Source organism: Castor canadensis, chromosome 4 (assembly GCF_047511655.1).
Source record: "Castor canadensis chromosome 4, mCasCan1.hap1v2, whole genome shotgun sequence".
Lineage (NCBI taxonomy): Eukaryota > Metazoa > Chordata > Mammalia > Rodentia > Castoridae > Castor > Castor canadensis.
The window spans coordinates 59,151,669-59,168,599 of record NC_133389.1 but is presented as its reverse complement, the minus strand read 5'-3'; the positions used below and the strand labels follow the sequence as shown (position 1 = coordinate 59,168,599).

At 42.7% G+C, this 16,931-nt stretch overlaps 1 protein-coding gene across 5 annotated transcripts; it reads left to right on the top strand.

Annotated features, from left to right (window-relative positions):
- Positions 1-744: 744 nt before the first annotated feature.
- Zbtb14 (zinc finger and BTB domain containing 14) lies at positions 745-14,366 on the top strand. 5 transcript variants are annotated; one of them, XM_020179534.2, is made up of 3 exons: positions 745-1,131; positions 3,491-3,572; positions 6,257-14,366. In XM_020179534.2, exons 2-3 carry the CDS (start codon positions 3,570-3,572, stop codon positions 7,601-7,603), a joined length of 1,350 nt encoding a protein of 449 aa, XP_020035123.1. In that variant the 5' UTR covers positions 745-1,131; positions 3,491-3,569; the 3' UTR covers positions 7,604-14,366. The 5 variants fall into 5 exon arrangements, with proteins under 5 accessions (XP_020035123.1, XP_073926363.1, XP_073926365.1 ...); XM_074070262.1 differs by lacking the exon at positions 745-1,131 and adding an exon at positions 1,228-1,303; XM_074070264.1 differs by lacking the exon at positions 745-1,131 and adding an exon at positions 1,566-1,588.
- Positions 14,367-16,931: the final 2,565 nt, after the last annotated feature.

Genomic DNA, 16,931 nt, shown 5'->3' with positions numbered 1-16,931 from the left:
TGAGGCCCAGGTACGGCATCATAGGATACACAAGCTTCCCACAGTAATGGCCATAACTTCCCTACAACACGGATAAAAGAACAAGGCCGCATTATCAGACCTTTCCAAGAGAGCAAACAAATGAAATCTAGTCCATGATCACGACAGCTAGAGAGAGGAAGATCTGGGCAAATGAAAGGGAATGGGCTGATTCAGAGCCTTGGTGCTCATCCCTTTCTCTTGGGCGACTGGAGTCACTTCTTACACTCCAAATCAAAGATGGCATTCTTTTTTTTTTCATCTGTTCTGCAAACGCTACCACTCCCCATAAACACAATGCTGCCGCGACACCAATCAAAGTCATTCGCCTGCTAGAGCGCTTCTGGGTATGGGCTGATGGTGTGCCAAGGACGAAGGTGCCCAGGACTCAGGCTTCTGCAGGACCGGAACGCAGCCCTGTGGCCTCAGCGCCCGGCCCGCACGCGCCCAGGGGCAGTACTGGTCCACGCACATGCACACGCACGGGAGCGCAGGCTCCCGCGTCCCCGCCGCAGTGCCGTCGCCAGGCGCGGGCGGGAGACCTGGACTCCAAGCGAGAGGCGGGAGCTCCAGGCGGGGCGGGTGCCCGTGAGCGGCGCTCGTGCATACGCTTCCCTGCTGCCGAAGCTCCGCCCTCGTCCCGCCCACCTCTTCTCCCGCGCGCGGGCTCCGCGCGCCCCAAGCCGCGCGCGTGCGCGCGCTTGCGCAGGCCGGGGCCCTCCGGGGGCGGCCCCGTAGACTCCAACGAAAGCGTCGGCAAGATCCCGGATTAACCCTTTCCCTGCTCGCCCACTTAAAAGGCCTGGTCGGGTTCCGTGCCTGCGCAAGCCGGTGGCGCGCCTTCCCCCCAGCCCGCACCGCGCATGCACGGGAGGGGGGGGGCGGTGGGGGTGTTCACGGCCGGCTAGACATTCTGTGCTCGTGCAAGAGGAGGGCTGCTACCATCAGGGACGTGCACGATTTCCCCCTACCCCGCCCCCTCCCCAAACTCAAAAAAAAAAAAATTCCAAAACACTGCCACCCACCGTGCCCCCGCGTCCATCCCATCCCGGCCTGCGCGCTAGTGAACGCGGGAAGCCCAGGGCGAGTGTCTGTGGTTGTGCCAGGCTGCAGGTAAGCGCGGGCCGGGGTGCGGAAGGGGCCGGGGCGTCCGCGAGGCGGGCGCGGGGACGCGGGGGCAGCTCGCGGCTGGCGCGGCGGGGCGGCCCGGAAGAAGCGCGTTCCCGCCGAGCTCTGGGGCACCAGCCAGCTCCAGGATGTGCGGCGCCGCTGGCGGCGCGGCGCGGTGCGAGCGGGGACGGGCGTGGGCCGGGGCTGGGCGTGGGGACGGGGCGCCCCGGGGACCGCGCAGGCCGGCGAGCGGGCTCGGGGAGAGGCCAGGCGGCGACGGCCCGCGCGCGCGCTCGGCGGCCGAGTTCATGGCTGCCCCTGCTCGCACCGCCGCAGTGCACCGCGGTGGGGGTGGGGACGGCCCGAGCCCAGCGCGGAGCTTAGCCCGCGGGGTGCCGCCCCTACGAGCTGCCTGCCGCCTTGGATGAGGGGGCCGCGACCCCCGCGCACGCAGCCCTGGGTGCGCTGGTGGAGCTCGGGGAAGCCGGCCGCGCGCCGCCCCCGCCCCCGGCCGCGGGAGGGCGGGGGAGGGCCCGGCGCGAGCCGGCCAGGGAGTGCGCGGGGCGCGAGCTCCGGGCTCGCGGGCGGAGTGGGGCACGGCGCGGCGCGGGACTGCGGAACCGGCCGCACGCCCGCTCCCGAGCTGGTCGCGCCACCGGGGCCGCTGCGGGCCTCGGTCCCTCCCTCTGGCGCTCAGAGCCCCGGCCTCCAGCCTGCGCCCGACGTCTAATTGTGAAAGGCAAAGTGGCCCTTTCACGACCCCCGAGCTTTTGTTCAGGAAGGAATGCAGAACGCTTTATCCACTCCCCACCTCCCGGGACGGGAGATGAGGGCGAGGGCTTGGCTCGCTGTGAAGGCTTCTCGGGTCTTACGCTTCCTTCCCTGCGTCCTCCCTAACCCGAAGTTGCGCTCTTGCCACAGGGAAGTCATGCGGCCGCCATTGTCGCGGCTGCTTCGGGGTAGGGGAGGCGGCCGAGGCTGCTTATGTAAGTTGGCGTTGCGGGAAGCCCCGCTCCCTGCTCTGTAAGGGCGGCTCAGCGCAACTGCGGTTTGGAGAGCTGTTAGGAATTGGCGGCATATTCGTGGTGGTGTAGTTGGGGCTACATCTTGCTGACACCTATCTACACCCATACTGGCAAAGCCTGTCTTCCGGGTTGACTCATATGAACTTAGCAATTGGAACATCTGTATAGAGGAAAAAAAAAAAAAAAAGCCTATGGGTGCTTGGTTTACCCTTTCCGGTGCTGAGAGCTCTGGAAAGAGAGGGGTGGCCAAATACACACTAGCCAAAAAAGAAAGCACATTGATATGTTGCCATGGCTACCGTGTGGCCACTCCTCTCCCTGGTCCCATGCACTTTTATCCCACAAGCCTCAGGAGTTATTGACAGGCAAAGGAAGTATCTGGGCTGTCTTCCCTCCGGGCGACTACGGACCCGGATACATCTAAACAACAGGGAGGCAGGGATATGTAAAGTGGTCAAGTAATGAGCATCTTTAGGAATGATTTATCCAACCCTCACAACTGTGCAGATCCGAAACCCCCCGAGCGCCCAACGCAGCTCTGTGTTTCTTACAGAAGGAACTTTATAAGGTTTTCGGGATGTCACTGACTCTAGGATGGAATTTTGGACCATAGTTTCTGTGCAGTACATCAAACAGCTTATTTATTCATGGGGTTAGAAGTCAGTAGAGGAAACTTTCTGTTTTTCAGGATATCGGTCTGTAGGATGGAGATCTTCAGGAAAGAGTTAACTCTCACAAAAAGATAAAATTCTCTGGGTTTTTCAAGTGCAGTCTTACGGACAAGTGTACAAGTGTGTGCTTCACACAGGTGTGCAAAGAAAATGGCACTTACTCTTCCCTCCCATATTAACTGTTGGGTATGTGCACTTCTGCAGCTTTTTCTGTATTTGTAAGATACATCTATGTGTTTGTAGTAGCCTAGAGAAAAATGTGGAGAGTTACATACCTAACAAGAAATGGTGTGGGTAATGGGAGGTTACTGGCATTTTCTGAATCTGTGTAGCCCTCCACACCTGAACAAATACTGGCATGGCTCTGCTGGTGAGCAAAAATACCGTAAATTGTTCTCCAATCTCTCAGTGCACTGCCTCTCCATGGTCCACACGCATATTTCCTCCATGGAATAGAACTCTGCAGTTCTACTCTGTATCTGTTCCAAACTGGGCCTGATACTGCCAGCCACACACCTCGCTGTGCCCAACCTGAAAATGGTTACAAGAGGCAGAACAAGAAAAGACTCTGGGTTCTTTTTTTTTAAATCGATTACTGAAAACATTCTTGGTTTGGAATTTAGGCTAGAGGAGGATCTTACCTTGCTCTTTGTCCTTTCTTTGCAGGTCTGGTGTACCCTTGATCAGTTATTCTGATCTGAAGATTTTGGTGTTCGAGGCATTAAGATAATAGCCTGAGTTGTTCATGGTAACTATTCCTTTGGATATTAAGTCCTGAGAAAATGATTTCACATTTGCTTTAAAATATGTACCTTGAGGCTGGAGTGGTGGAGCTCTTGCCTGGTATCCCCAAAGCCCTGGGTTCAACCCCCAGCACTATATAAATGTGTGTGTGTATAAATTTTGATTATATATTAACACTTCTGTCAGTCTCTCAGAAGACTGCTTTCCTCAGATTTATATACTTTGTTGAACAAAAATAAAACAATTTTTTTTTAAAGAAACATGAAACAAATTTTTAGGTAATTGGTTCTTTAACATGGGTCCTTGTGCTTGAGCTACACCTCCAGCCCTTTTGGCTTTAGGTTATTTTTCAGATAGGTTCTTGCACTATTTGCCCAGGGCTGACCTGGGACCACGATTCTCCTTCTTATACCTCGTGTGGCTGGAATTACAGATACATAATAACCACCCCCTGCTTATTGATTGAGATGGGGGTCTCACTAATGTTTTCTCATTTGGGTCAACCTTGAACCACGATCCTCCCAATTCTGCCTCCCGTGTAGCTGGAATTACAGGAATGAGCTACAATACCTGGCCCTTTAAAATTCTTTTGCTTGTAAAATGCTCCTTGCACTTACCATGTATATGTTGAGCCTCCCTAATTCAAATAGCCAAAGTTCAAAATGTTCTAAAATCTGAAACTTTCTGAGGGGTGATGTGACAGGACAAGTGAACAACTCCACATCATGAAACTTTGTTAAAAAAAAAAAACTATCACTATTAAAAACCTTGTATAAAATTACCTTTAAGTTGTGTGTATAAAGGATATATGAAACATAAATGAATTTGGTGTTTAAATTTAGGTCCCATCCCCAATATATCTCATTATGTATATGCAAATACTCCAAAATCTGAAAAATATCCAAACCAGAAACACTTGTGGTCCCATGCATTTCAGATGAAGGATTCTCAACCTGTACATCCAAGGCACTCATCACTCTCTTGGGGTCAGATTAAACCTTGACCCTCATTATGGAGGGGCCAAAGCTGCTGAAGAAGCACTAGAAGACGACACTGAGTATTTTGACAATGATGTTCATCCTAGCACTGCACTGGTGGCTTGTCTCTTGTGTCAAGGAGATAAAACACTCAGGCTACTAAGTCAGTCATTTCAGTCCTCCAGATGTGGGATTGCAGTATATGCCACAGACAGGACTAGGGGATCCTATTCCAACCCTGTTGCTTGTTCCTTGAAGCTGAGGTGTCGTCATTGCCCCTAGTTGAGAGGTAGCATGGGTTTTGGAACTAAATTCCTTGGCTTGAGTCCCAGCTCTTTAATTTTAAGAATACTGGGCAGGTTTCTAACTTTGTCGATTAAAATGGGGACAGTAATACCTACCTTATATGGTTATTGAAATTAAGTTAATTAAGACATTTAAAGCACATAGGATAATGCCTGTCATGTATTAGAAAGTTGCTACTATTATTGTTATAGCTAGGCAAATTCTAGTAAACTGAAGATAAACAGGTAACTATGGAAACCCGTCTGTTCAGATCATTCTTTTCTACCCCTATTATTATTATTATTATTATTATTATTATTATTTTTGCAGTACTGGCACTTGAATTCAGGGCCTACCCCTTTAGCCACTCCAGCCCCTCCTGCTTTTTTTTTTGTTCATTTATTCACATGTGCATACATTGCTTGGGTCATTTCTCCACCCTGCCCCCCTCCCTCACCTTCCCCCCCCCTCAGTTTCAGGCAGGTCCTGTTCTGCCCTTGTGACTGATTTTGTTGAAAAGACATAAGCAAAATAAGAAAAAGTGTTTTGCTAGTTGAGTTAAGAAACATTCCTACAGAAAGATTCCTACTATTGCTCCCATGTACCCATGTGTTACGACCCACATTGATTCAACTCTGACTGCTCTTTACATTGGTTCCTGATCCACTGCTCATGATAACCTGTTGTTACAAGGTTTCTGTATTAGTTCCTCTGGAGTGGGGACATCAAATGCTTTCATGTTTTGGGTTTTCTACCTATTCCTATATCCCCTATATGTGCTCTCCCCTTTTCTTGTGATCCAAGTCCAACCACATTGCTGCATTTGCCCTAGATCTAAAGTCTGCATATGAGGGAGAACATGTGATTTTTGGTCTTCTGAGCCTGGCTGACCTCACTCAGAATGATGTTCTCCAGTTCCATCCATTTACTTGCGAATGATAAGATTTCGTTCTTCATGACTGAGTAAAATTCCATTGTCTATAAATACCACATTTTCTTGATCCATTCATCAGTAGTGGGGCTCTTGGTTGTTTCCATAACTTGGCTATTGTGAATAGTGCTGCAATAAACATGGGTGTACAGGTGCCTCTGGAGTAACCTGTGTTGCATTCCTTTGGGTATATCCTCAGGAGTGGGATTGTCCAGCCCCTTTTTGAGATGGGTTTTTTTTTTTTTTTGAGATAGGGTCCCGCAGACTATTTGCTAATTTTGAACTGTGATCCTCCTGATCTCTGCCTCCTGAATATCTAGAATTACAGGCATGAGCCACCAGTGCCTGGTTCTACCCTTGTTCTTGAAGTATGTAGAACATTGACCTTTTTGAAATTGTCAGGTTCTGAAAATTTATCATAAAATGAAAATCTGGCTGTGTTTTCTGTATGAAGTATTACTGATAATCACCAAACCTTTCTAAAATTTTTTGTAGGAGTTTTTCATCAGTATGTCTGAAACCATTAAATATAATGACGATGACCATAAAACTCTGTTTCTGAAAACCCTAAATGAACAACGTCTGGAGGGAGAATTCTGTGACATCGCCATTGTGGTTGAGGACGTAAAATTCAGAGCACACAGATGTGTTCTTGCCGCCTGCAGCACCTACTTTAAAAAGCTGTTTAAGAAGTTGGAGGTGGATAGTTCTTCAGTCATAGAGATAGATTTCCTTCGTTCTGACATATTTGAAGAGGTCCTGAACTACATGTACACAGCAAAGATTTCTGTGAAAAAGGAAGATGTTAACTTGATGATGTCATCAGGTCAGATCCTTGGTATCCGATTTTTGGATAAACTCTGTTCTCAAAAGCGTGACGTGTCTAGTCCCGATGAGAGTAATGGTCAGTCAAAGAGTAAGTATTGTCTCAAAATAAATCGCCCCATTGGAGACGCTGCTGACACTCAGGATGATGATGTGGAAGAGATTGGGGATCAGGATGACAGTCCTTCCGATGACACAGTAGAGGGTACTCCCCCAAGTCAGGAAGACGGCAAGTCACCAACCACCACACTCAGGGTTCAGGAAGCTATTTTGAAAGAACTAGGGAGTGAGGAGGTTCGAAAAGTGAATTGCTACGGCCAGGAAGTAGAATCCATGGAGACCCCAGAGTCCAAAGATTTAGGGTCCCAGACCCCTCAAGCCTTAACATTTAATGATGGAATGAGTGAGGTGAAAGATGAACAAACACCAGGCTGGACGACAGCCGCCAGTGACATGAAGTTTGAGTATTTGCTGTATGGTCACCATCGGGAGCAGATTGCTTGCCAAGCCTGTGGCAAGACATTTTCTGATGAAGGCAGATTGAGGAAGCATGAAAAACTCCACACAGCCGACAGGCCATTTGTTTGTGAAATGTGTACAAAAGGTTTCACCACACAGGCTCACCTGAAGGAACACCTAAAAATCCACACGGGGTATAAACCCTACAGTTGTGAAGTATGTGGGAAATCATTTATCCGCGCCCCAGACTTAAAGAAGCATGAGAGAGTTCACAGTAATGAGAGACCATTTGCGTGCCATATGTGTGACAAAGCCTTCAAACACAAGTCCCACCTCAAGGACCATGAGCGGAGACACAGAGGGGAAAAGCCTTTTGTGTGTGGCTCCTGCACCAAGGCCTTTGCCAAGGCGTCGGATCTGAAGAGGCACGAGAACAATATGCACAGTGAAAGGAAGCAGGTCACCCCCAGTGCCCTCCAGAGTGAGACCGAACAGTTGCAGGCTGCAGCAATGGCCGCTGAAGCAGAGCAGCAGTTGGAAACAATAGCCTGTAGCTAGAGGTGATGTGACAGGAACGCTTGGTCTGGGAGGAGGACACTGGGATTGCATTGGTTATAATCAGTGGACACCAGTGACTTGTGTTTTTGTGGAAACGCATGGAGCGTTTTACTCACTGGACTTAAGGCAGTGCTTGGTTAGGTATTTTAAAACTTTTCAAGGAAATTGTGTACCTAAGTTGTGACCAAACAGTCTTGTGATGTCTAGTATTCATGTTGCCAGTAAGTTTCTCTCCCCTTTTTTTATGATTTTAGTTTGAGAACTGCAGTGTCCAGTTTAAAGTGAGAGACTTTTACTACATTTTTAATTCCTCTACACTTGCCACACCGGTGAGTGCACTGCACAGAATAATAATTGAGTAAATTGATTTCCATATCATCACGACTTATGGTGACCATAAGTCCATAGTGTGACTTATGGTCAAACAGCAGTTTTAATAATTTAATAAAAGTACTTCATGGAAGTGCAGAAAATGCTGACGGGTGGTTGACCAAGAAGACTGCACAAGTCTCAAACCAAATTCTGGAAATGCGGAATGGTATTAGATTTATATTTGGTTTGTTAATTTTTTATATCACTGTTTTTCACTGTTTCTGTGGACAAATAATAATTGCTTTTCTGAAGTGTTTCTTAATTTTAGTTGCCCCATACCTACCCCAAAAAGTGTAGTCACACATGCTGAAGGCTGAGTGAATCTACCAGGGTGCTGAGATCTTGGGACTAAGTTTTTAGATTCTTTTGGGGAGCATTGCCATGCTATACTAGTGGGAATTTGTGGAGTGGATCAGTGGTGAGAGGAGTAGAAAAGGCTTTCAGACAAAGTTTTCTTGTGACAATTCTAAGATGTCCTAGATCAGAATCATTCAATGATTTTGGAATTGGGTTTGTATGTAGGATGAAAGTTAAGACAAGAAGCAGATACATTTCTGCAGAATGCCATCAAGCTTTGGGCTCTCTGCAGCCTGTGATTTACCCATAAAGGAGATGCACTATGCTTACTTAAATAAATTTAAATTTTTTAACTGTAAATAGTAGTGTTGGTTTTACGTAAAAGCAGACAGCTGCACTTTTTTTTTTTTTTTGCACATTGGATTAAAATACTTTCCATCAGCAACAAACATCAGACTGTTTCAACCAGTATTTAAAATTGCCAGACCAAACGTTATGTTTTTGAAGATTTCATCGCTGGTTACAGTTTTAAATAGAAGTTGATTGCCTTTTCATAGCCGTAAATCAGAACCTCTGTTTCAGATTTGATGTAATAAGTGTTCTTTTAACCATTTCCTTAGGAATATATTGAAATGCCAACAATTGTTTGAATTTTCTGTAAGAAAGTATTAGTCAATTATTTTAGAAAATGTACAATTGTAGAAAATGCCAACTTTTGAATTTCATGTTTGGTTGCTAGGATTTTTCTTTTTTTTTTTTTGAAAATACATTAACTTCATTTCGTAGCTTGCTGCATTAACACCTGTAATTACTATTGTGGAAAATTTTATTTTTTAAAATTGGTGTATATGTTATGCCAGGATTGTAGGATGAATATGCTACCTTTTAAAATTTTTTATTTATTGGTAAAAATGTTTAATTAGTTAAAAATTAATTTTTCTTGAAAGTTGTTTATTCTGTACTAAAATAGTCCTGTCACTGTGTTTATATGCTGTTAGTAGAAAGGGAACTGACTGCTGTTCCTGGGCTGTTTTAACCAAAGCAAAGGTAAAATAATTTAACATCTTGTGGATAACTACTTCAACAAACCATATTTTGGGCCTTCATTTTTTGTATATAAAAGAAAATATACTTCTATCATTCCTGTTTTCATTTGTTCAATAGCAATCTTCCACATGTCCAGGTTTCTGCTAAAATGTACTTTCTGCACTTTCTCACTTGTGGTTTATAGAGTGCAAGTTCAATGTGGAATTAACCCCTTTTGAAACCACATAATGTTAGTAACCACAAAAAAGCTTAATTTTCAGCACTCTATTTATGCAAAGATTTATCATTTGGTCTAGTAAACTGAATGTCATGTGTTAGCTTTATGTTACTATAAAAATCTGAGATAGTCAACTGATAAGAAGAAAGTTTTATTTGGGCTCTCAGTTTTGAAGGTTTCAGTTCATAATCACTGGCTCCATTTTGTGCCTGAGGCTCACATCCTGGCAAGGGCAAGTATGAAGCAACACTACTCACTTCATGGCCAGGAAACAAGGAAGAGGAGGGGGCTGGAGTTCCACTATCTGCTTTGAGGGCACACCCTTAGTAACTTGAAGACCTCCCACTAGGCCCCTTCCTCAAAGGTTCTACTGCCTCCTGATAGAACCATAGGCTGTAGCCCAAGCCTCTTAACACAGGAGTCTTTGGGGGACGCAAGAGCCAAACTACAGCTGGTAATTTGCCTGTTACTAGCTTACTGATTTTGAATGGTTGGAAATTAACAGTTGGCTACCATCAAGTGAGTTTGATGCTAAACATTTCCTCCTATTTTGTTGGGAAGATGAGATTAAGATGAGAGAATGTGGGTTTTGTTGTTATAAGGTTATCTGCAACTGTCATTTGGAATCTAGAATTCATTTTCTTGTATTAGTGCTGTCAGTGTGCTTAGTATTCAGAAGAACCAGGAACACCTACTGGGTATGTTTAATAGAACTAGGTTAAGGGTTATGGTATAGCATTCTGGGTTAGGGGGCCATGACCTCCTTAGAAAGAGAATGGAGAACTGTCACTTTCCTCTCTGAAGTCTGGATTTTTGAATACGCCTTGGTAACTTTCTCCCCTTTGGGCCTATTCAAAAGAAAATGTTAATCTGCAGGATTAACATCTACAGGATGTTAGAATTGCAGAACCTACTTGACTTTTCAGATGCGAATGATAGTGTGTCACCAATTCAGCACGTAAGGAGCATCTGTGTGGTGCATTGGGTTGGATTCATGATACAGAGGCAGAAAAGATTTGGCTATTGGCTGGCAGAGTTCATGTGCCCCATCTCAGTTTTGTCTTCTGCATTCTTAAAAAATGAAAGTGTTCTCACCTCCTGTTATGCATGGTTCCTTCAAGGTCACCGTACTTATCTCAGCCTTGGGTATAATTTATCCGAGTGGTGATAGACTTCAGCAGTAATTGTTTTCATATTTTCAAGACATATTCCTACTTACCAACATTCATTTGACTTTTTCATTATAATTGGGACACAGTGTGGTTTAGTGGAAACATGAGTCAAAGTTGGATTTGGATACTGGTTATACTTAGCAGTTAATCTATAAATGCAGAAAGTGTCCTGAGTCTTAGTTTTGTCGTCTCTAAAGTAGTGTCAGATTTCTATCTCATTGACTGCCTGAGGATTGTGATACACAACATTCAGCCCCATACTTATCACCTAAGTGCACCACAAATGCTCCCTGCTTCTTAGTGTATTCTCAATGGAGAAGACAAAAGCAAACTGGAAGTTCTTTTTGTCTTTGGCACTTGTCAGTTCTATAATCACTGGTCCTGAATTGTAGACTTAGTCCTCCTTTAAAGTTGTCTTCACTGAAATCAGCTATAGAAGCTGTATTTATCTTAGCATTTCTTTAAGCTTCAATTCACTTGCAGCTTTGTTCTTACAAATATGTGTGTATATCAGAATTTTCTTTGGTTTTATAATCTCCTATCATCTGTCCATTTTTAAGTAGGTCATTGGAATGTACTCAAGTGTAAACCCAGGCCTCTGGTTGGCTGCCTGCTTTTCTTTGAGAACAGGATGATAACCAGAATGGAATTTTGAGAGACAGATTTTGAGTCTCATACATGCAGTCATGCATTTAGAAAATAGTTGTAAGCTTTTCTAAATTGTGTGTGTTTCAGGCTTTATCTGTCTTTTCCCTTTCTGGTTAATATAACTGCCAGGATCATTTGTTGCTTCCTCTCCAAAGGGGGCTTAGGCTACCCCCCAAGAATTCTGGTTTTTCTTGAAGAATAGCTATTTGCTCACCTCTTCAGAGGATATTTCCATTGCTTTACACAAAAGTACTTTCTGTAGAATAAGTTAAATTATATCAGTTAATGCTTGTAAGTGCCAAGCATTGAACTAGGTTCTCGGGATGGAGCAGTGAACAAGACCAACACCATTCTTACTTGTCCAAGATAATGCCTTCGCTTTCCATATTTTACAAAGACTTACAAATAATTCAGTCACAAATATGCAAAATGCTTTTAAAAGAAAAATTGATACGTATTTTAATCCAGTTCATGGATCATAATTTAGAATGTAAGGATTTTTAATACATTGTCATGAGATTCAGTGGTACCAAAATAAATGGTTCTCAAGTGAGTTTTCTGAATGTGTTCTGACAAAATATATTGATTGAATATTACTATTTCTGTAGAAAGATTCTTATCTCTCATCATATTACATCTTAGAGGAATGGTCATAGGAGACTAAGGTTTATTTCTTTAAAATAATACATCTTGGGCATCAAGAAACATACTGTTGCAAATAAAGGAGTAAAGAATGACAACCTGCAATAACGAAATTTGACGGGAGGATGCCCCGAGAGCAAGTAGAGTATGCTCGGCAGTGGCTCAGAAATGAAAAGAGCAGAGAGTGTCCTCTTAGCTCCCCATACCTAGTGAAGGGTAGAAATCTGTTTTAGTACAGCAAGCAAGCTATTGGCAATGAAAAGATATTTGTGTTGGTTTTCCATCACCCAAGTCTGCTGTCATCTTAATGGGGTTTTACAAAAGTACCTTATGCTATTTAAGTTGCTTGGAATGTCATCAAAGTCAGAAGATTCCCATGGGTGATTCTTACAGGTGATTACTGCCTTTTGTTTGCTTGCTTTTACTATGACTTTGAACCTCAGTCAAGAGAATCAGCATTTTAATAATAAAACCTATGACATGTAGAATATTACTAGATGTTAGGCACTTATACACAGTGTCTATGCTTTATGATAACTTTGGTGTACTCATTACTGGTGAAGACACCAAGACCCAAAAATGTTGAGTCCTTAGCAGAGCCAGGACAGAAGAACAGATCCACCTAACTCCAGAACCTATGCCCTTGTCACTCTATATTCTGCCACACACCAGAAAAAGGTCAACTATGGTCCTACAAGTGTCCTTACTGAGCTCAGTCTGAGGTAGATGGCCCTTGAGAAGGGAGAGGCATTTGTGCAAACGGCTGCTCCTAGGTTTCTATTCTGAATTGGTCTCAGTGTTTTTTGATTTCTCCAAGAGTGTCTCATGCAAGGGCAGATGCTAAACCAATCTTGCTTCAGTTCTGAAACCTGTGCCAGAATTGGAAACCTGCAGACAGAATGTCATGACTGACTGCAATGTAAACAAAGCTAGCCATTGTCTTTCTTCATGTGTTCCATTATGCAGTGAGCCTAGGAAACCCCACAAAACCAGAAACCAGGTAGTTTGGGGCCAAAAGTAATTGTGAAAATGGCCATTGATGTCAAGAGATCTTCCACTCACTCTTCCTCTCTTTGCCCCCTTTTCCTGGCAGGTGTTAGAAAAACTTGGTTCAGATTCCACCTCCACTACTTGCAAAGTCTTGTCACCTCCTTGGGCTGGTTGCAAAACATTTGTGAATTTCTTCTGCCAAAATGCAAATGATGACTCCCTGCTTGGTTCACACCACTCTTGCTCATTAGCGTGTTCAAAAGCTAAATTTTCTTCCATAAATAATAGGTTCTTACCTTTAGTTTTACAATCAATTATCACCAGTTTAAAGTTATAGGTTCTTACCTTTAGCTTTGAAATCAAGTATCAATTTAACGTATTACTGATCTCAAGTAGAATGACAAAGGTAGAAGCTTAACATTTGGGAAGCTTAATGATTCATTCATAGAGTGTTTGCATTTAATTGAAAGAAGGATGTGTGTGTGTGTGTGTGTGTGTGTGTGTGTGTGTGTAATTCCCCTAAGTCAGGGAATGCTTTGCTGTTTCTGTAAATCTCTCAGCCAATGTGAAACAGAAAATATTAACCATATTGGAAGGTTACTGGATCAGTAGGCTTTACTGTAAACAAGATTACATTTTATAGTCTAAACACCCAAAAGAAAAGAAGAATGAAAAGAAGAAGGACACATTTATTTTAAATGATACATAGTCATTTCCCCAAACTTCTGTTAGTTATGAGATAATAGGTTTTTTTAAGTAACAGTAAAAAAACTCAAACCAATTTAAACTTTGGTGATAGGGTAGAACTAGAATGTATGCTAATATAATACCTGACACCAGAATGCTTTTCAGTTTAATGTACAATATGAGGTCAGTAACACTATTCTCATTTTACAGGAAGGAAGAAAGGGAAGGATGTAGAGAGAAAGAAAAGAAAGTAAAAGAAGTAAGAAGCTCAAACCCAGGTTCTTTGACTCTGTCCTTGTCTGAATTATAAGCAGTCTGAAATAGGTGATTACATTCATGGCCTACTTAGTTTACATAAAGCTTTTGGCTGTTTCTAAAACTCCATAGTATATAAGATTAAAATTTGAAACACTGGATTTAAAACTCTTGGGTTCCAAAATTTATCATTTTTAATTTTTGCTGCATATGATTATTCAGTGTCTTCTGGTGCTTACTGTAACCTTGTTCCAAATGAACTGAACTTTTAGCAAGCCACTGCACTTCTGAATCTAAAAGTCTCTAAAATTAGTGGGTTTTTCTACTGCAAAACTTTGAAAATAATTGTATTAGTAACAAAATCCAGTGCAGTGGTTTAGGGTATGGGCTCTGGATTTAGACTGCCTGTATGAATTCTGATTTTACTATTAAGTTGATGGCTTTGGGTAAGTTACTGAAGTTTTCTAGATTTCCATCTGCAAAATGGTATAATAACTTAAGTTATATTAAGTGAGGTCATCTATGGAAAGTTCTTACACATGGTACTGCAGTTTGGATGTGGTTGGCATACCACCATGTGTTGAAGCCTAATCCCCATGGTGAGATATTAAGACATGCATTAGCTTTCCATTACTGTGACAATCCCTGAGGTCATAATCTTAAAAGGAGGATGTGTTATTTTGGTTCACAGTTTTGAAGGTGCCAGTGTATGGTTGTTTGGCACAGTACATCATGGTAGGAGTACATAAAAGAGAAGGCTACTCACCTGGCAACCAGGAAGCAGAGAAAGGGTTGGGGCATGTCCCCATGACCTAACTTCCTTCCACTAGGTCCCACCTCCCAAAGGTTCCACCACCTCTCAACAGCACCATGGCTGGGGACCAAACTATCTTTAACACCTGAGCCACTGAAGGACATTTCAGATCCAAACTATAGCAAAATAGTAGAAATTTAATTCAACTGTAATGTTCAGAGGTGGAGCAGTGAAAAATGATTAGGCTTGGATAAGGTCATTAGGGTGAGAGCCCATGGGTAAATCCTAATAGCATTATAGGAAGAGTGAAGAGACAGAGGCACACACATATAAACACACACTCCCTGTCTCTTGCCATATGATGGCTTGTACCAACTCAGGATGCCCAGCAAGAAGGTAATCACCCAATGTGGCTCCCTTGACCTAGGACCTCCAGAACAACCATGAGCCAAAATAAATTTCTTTTCTTTATAATTTACTCAGGCTGCAGTATTGCGCTATTAGCAACAGAAAACATTAATTTAACACACATGAGAAACACCACGTTTTATTGTTATTTTCTATTTATCAGTGAAAGCACACCTGGATTGTCTCCTGTTAGTTAGCTTTTAGCTTGCAATGTGAACTTTGGGCACCTGATTTCATCTTCTGAGTTATTTCCTTGTTTTGAAGGAAGGAGTTGTATTAGATAGTCTTTAAGGTTGTTTCTTTCTTTAAGCCTGTTACTCTGTAATTATTTAATTAGTTGGATTAATAACCTTCAGGCATTTTAAATAGAATTACTTGACATTTTCCTGCTGGGCATTAAAGGTGATCACAAGATCTGGTTTCCCTAATATCTAGGAGAGGTAGTAAAAGGGGCCATCATCTCTCACACTTCAAAATGAATGGACTGTGGGTTATTTCAACAGACTATCACAACTCCTAGCAAAGCAATTCAAACCACACTGAATATAACCCAGGTAAACTTGGGCTTTCCTCCTATTTTAAGGGTATTCTCAGCTTTGGCAATGCATCCAACCGAAGTACAGATCTAAATCTAAAGAGTCCTGAAAACAAATATAGGTCTTTACTGAGATTTTCCAAGTTAGTGTCAATAAGGAGGTAAAACACAGAGAAGCACTTAAAATGTCTTTTTGCACTGTTCTTTTCCCTTCAGCCTGCTGCTTCTCATTTCTTCTCTTCCTTTCTCAGCCTGGATCAAAAAAATCTTGCTCTCTCATGCAACTATTTTCCCAAATATTCTCACTTTCACTTTCTTCATCTTTTCCTCTATCATTGTTTTGCACATAAATCAATTGTATGTGATGTCAAAATCTGCCATTTGCTCTCAACTTCTTTTGGAGTTAATAGAGTCTGATGCTTTGTAAAATGAGTAGGGGCGGTAATTACACCCCCGCAGATTTTTTAAAAAGTATATCACATTAATAGTATTCTGGTCTTACTTTGTGCTACTCCACCCAACCACTTCCTGCCCCCAAAAAGAAAAACTACTTCCTTATGCTTTAATTATTGTAGGTCACATCCCGTTATGTCAGAATAAGACAGGGGTCACTCCTTAACATTCAGGGTTTTTTTGCTCCTACATAGATCTATCTATTTGTAGAAAGAGAAATCTTTTGGAAGAACTACTAAATGAAATAAATTTATACTGTTTATTTAGAGGAAAATAAAGTTCCTAGAAATTGGAACCTAGTTCCTTAAGTGGGAGAGGTTAACTCTTCTTCAATTTCAACTACTTTAGTTGCTAACTTTAGTATTCTATTTCTAAGTAAAAGCTGATATGCTTTTCCTTAATTTTTCAGATTTAATTTCAACTGTTGACTTCTTCCTGCGTAAATCTTTTTCTTCTTCATACCTCCTACATGTAGATACTTGTATTTCTATTATATTCCTAATATAATTTCATTAAATCAAAATTCATCCTTTTCATTGTTGTGATCATGCAAACGTTATTTTAGCTGAGTTACCCAGCATGCTGTGATTAATTTTTCTTACTTGCAAAATTTATTCCCTACAGTTAAGAATTCTTATTTGTTCAGAATTCTCTGCATATAACACTAATTCCACCCCAGACCCTGTTCAAATCTCAAGTCACTAAGTCAGAGGCATGCAGTTGTTATATTGTCAAACCAGGGTTTGAACTCTGGACTTTGTGCTTGCAAAGCAGGCGCTCTACTGTTTCAACCACACCTCCAGTTCATTTTGCTCTGATTATTTTGAAGAGGGGATTTTGCAGACTGTTTG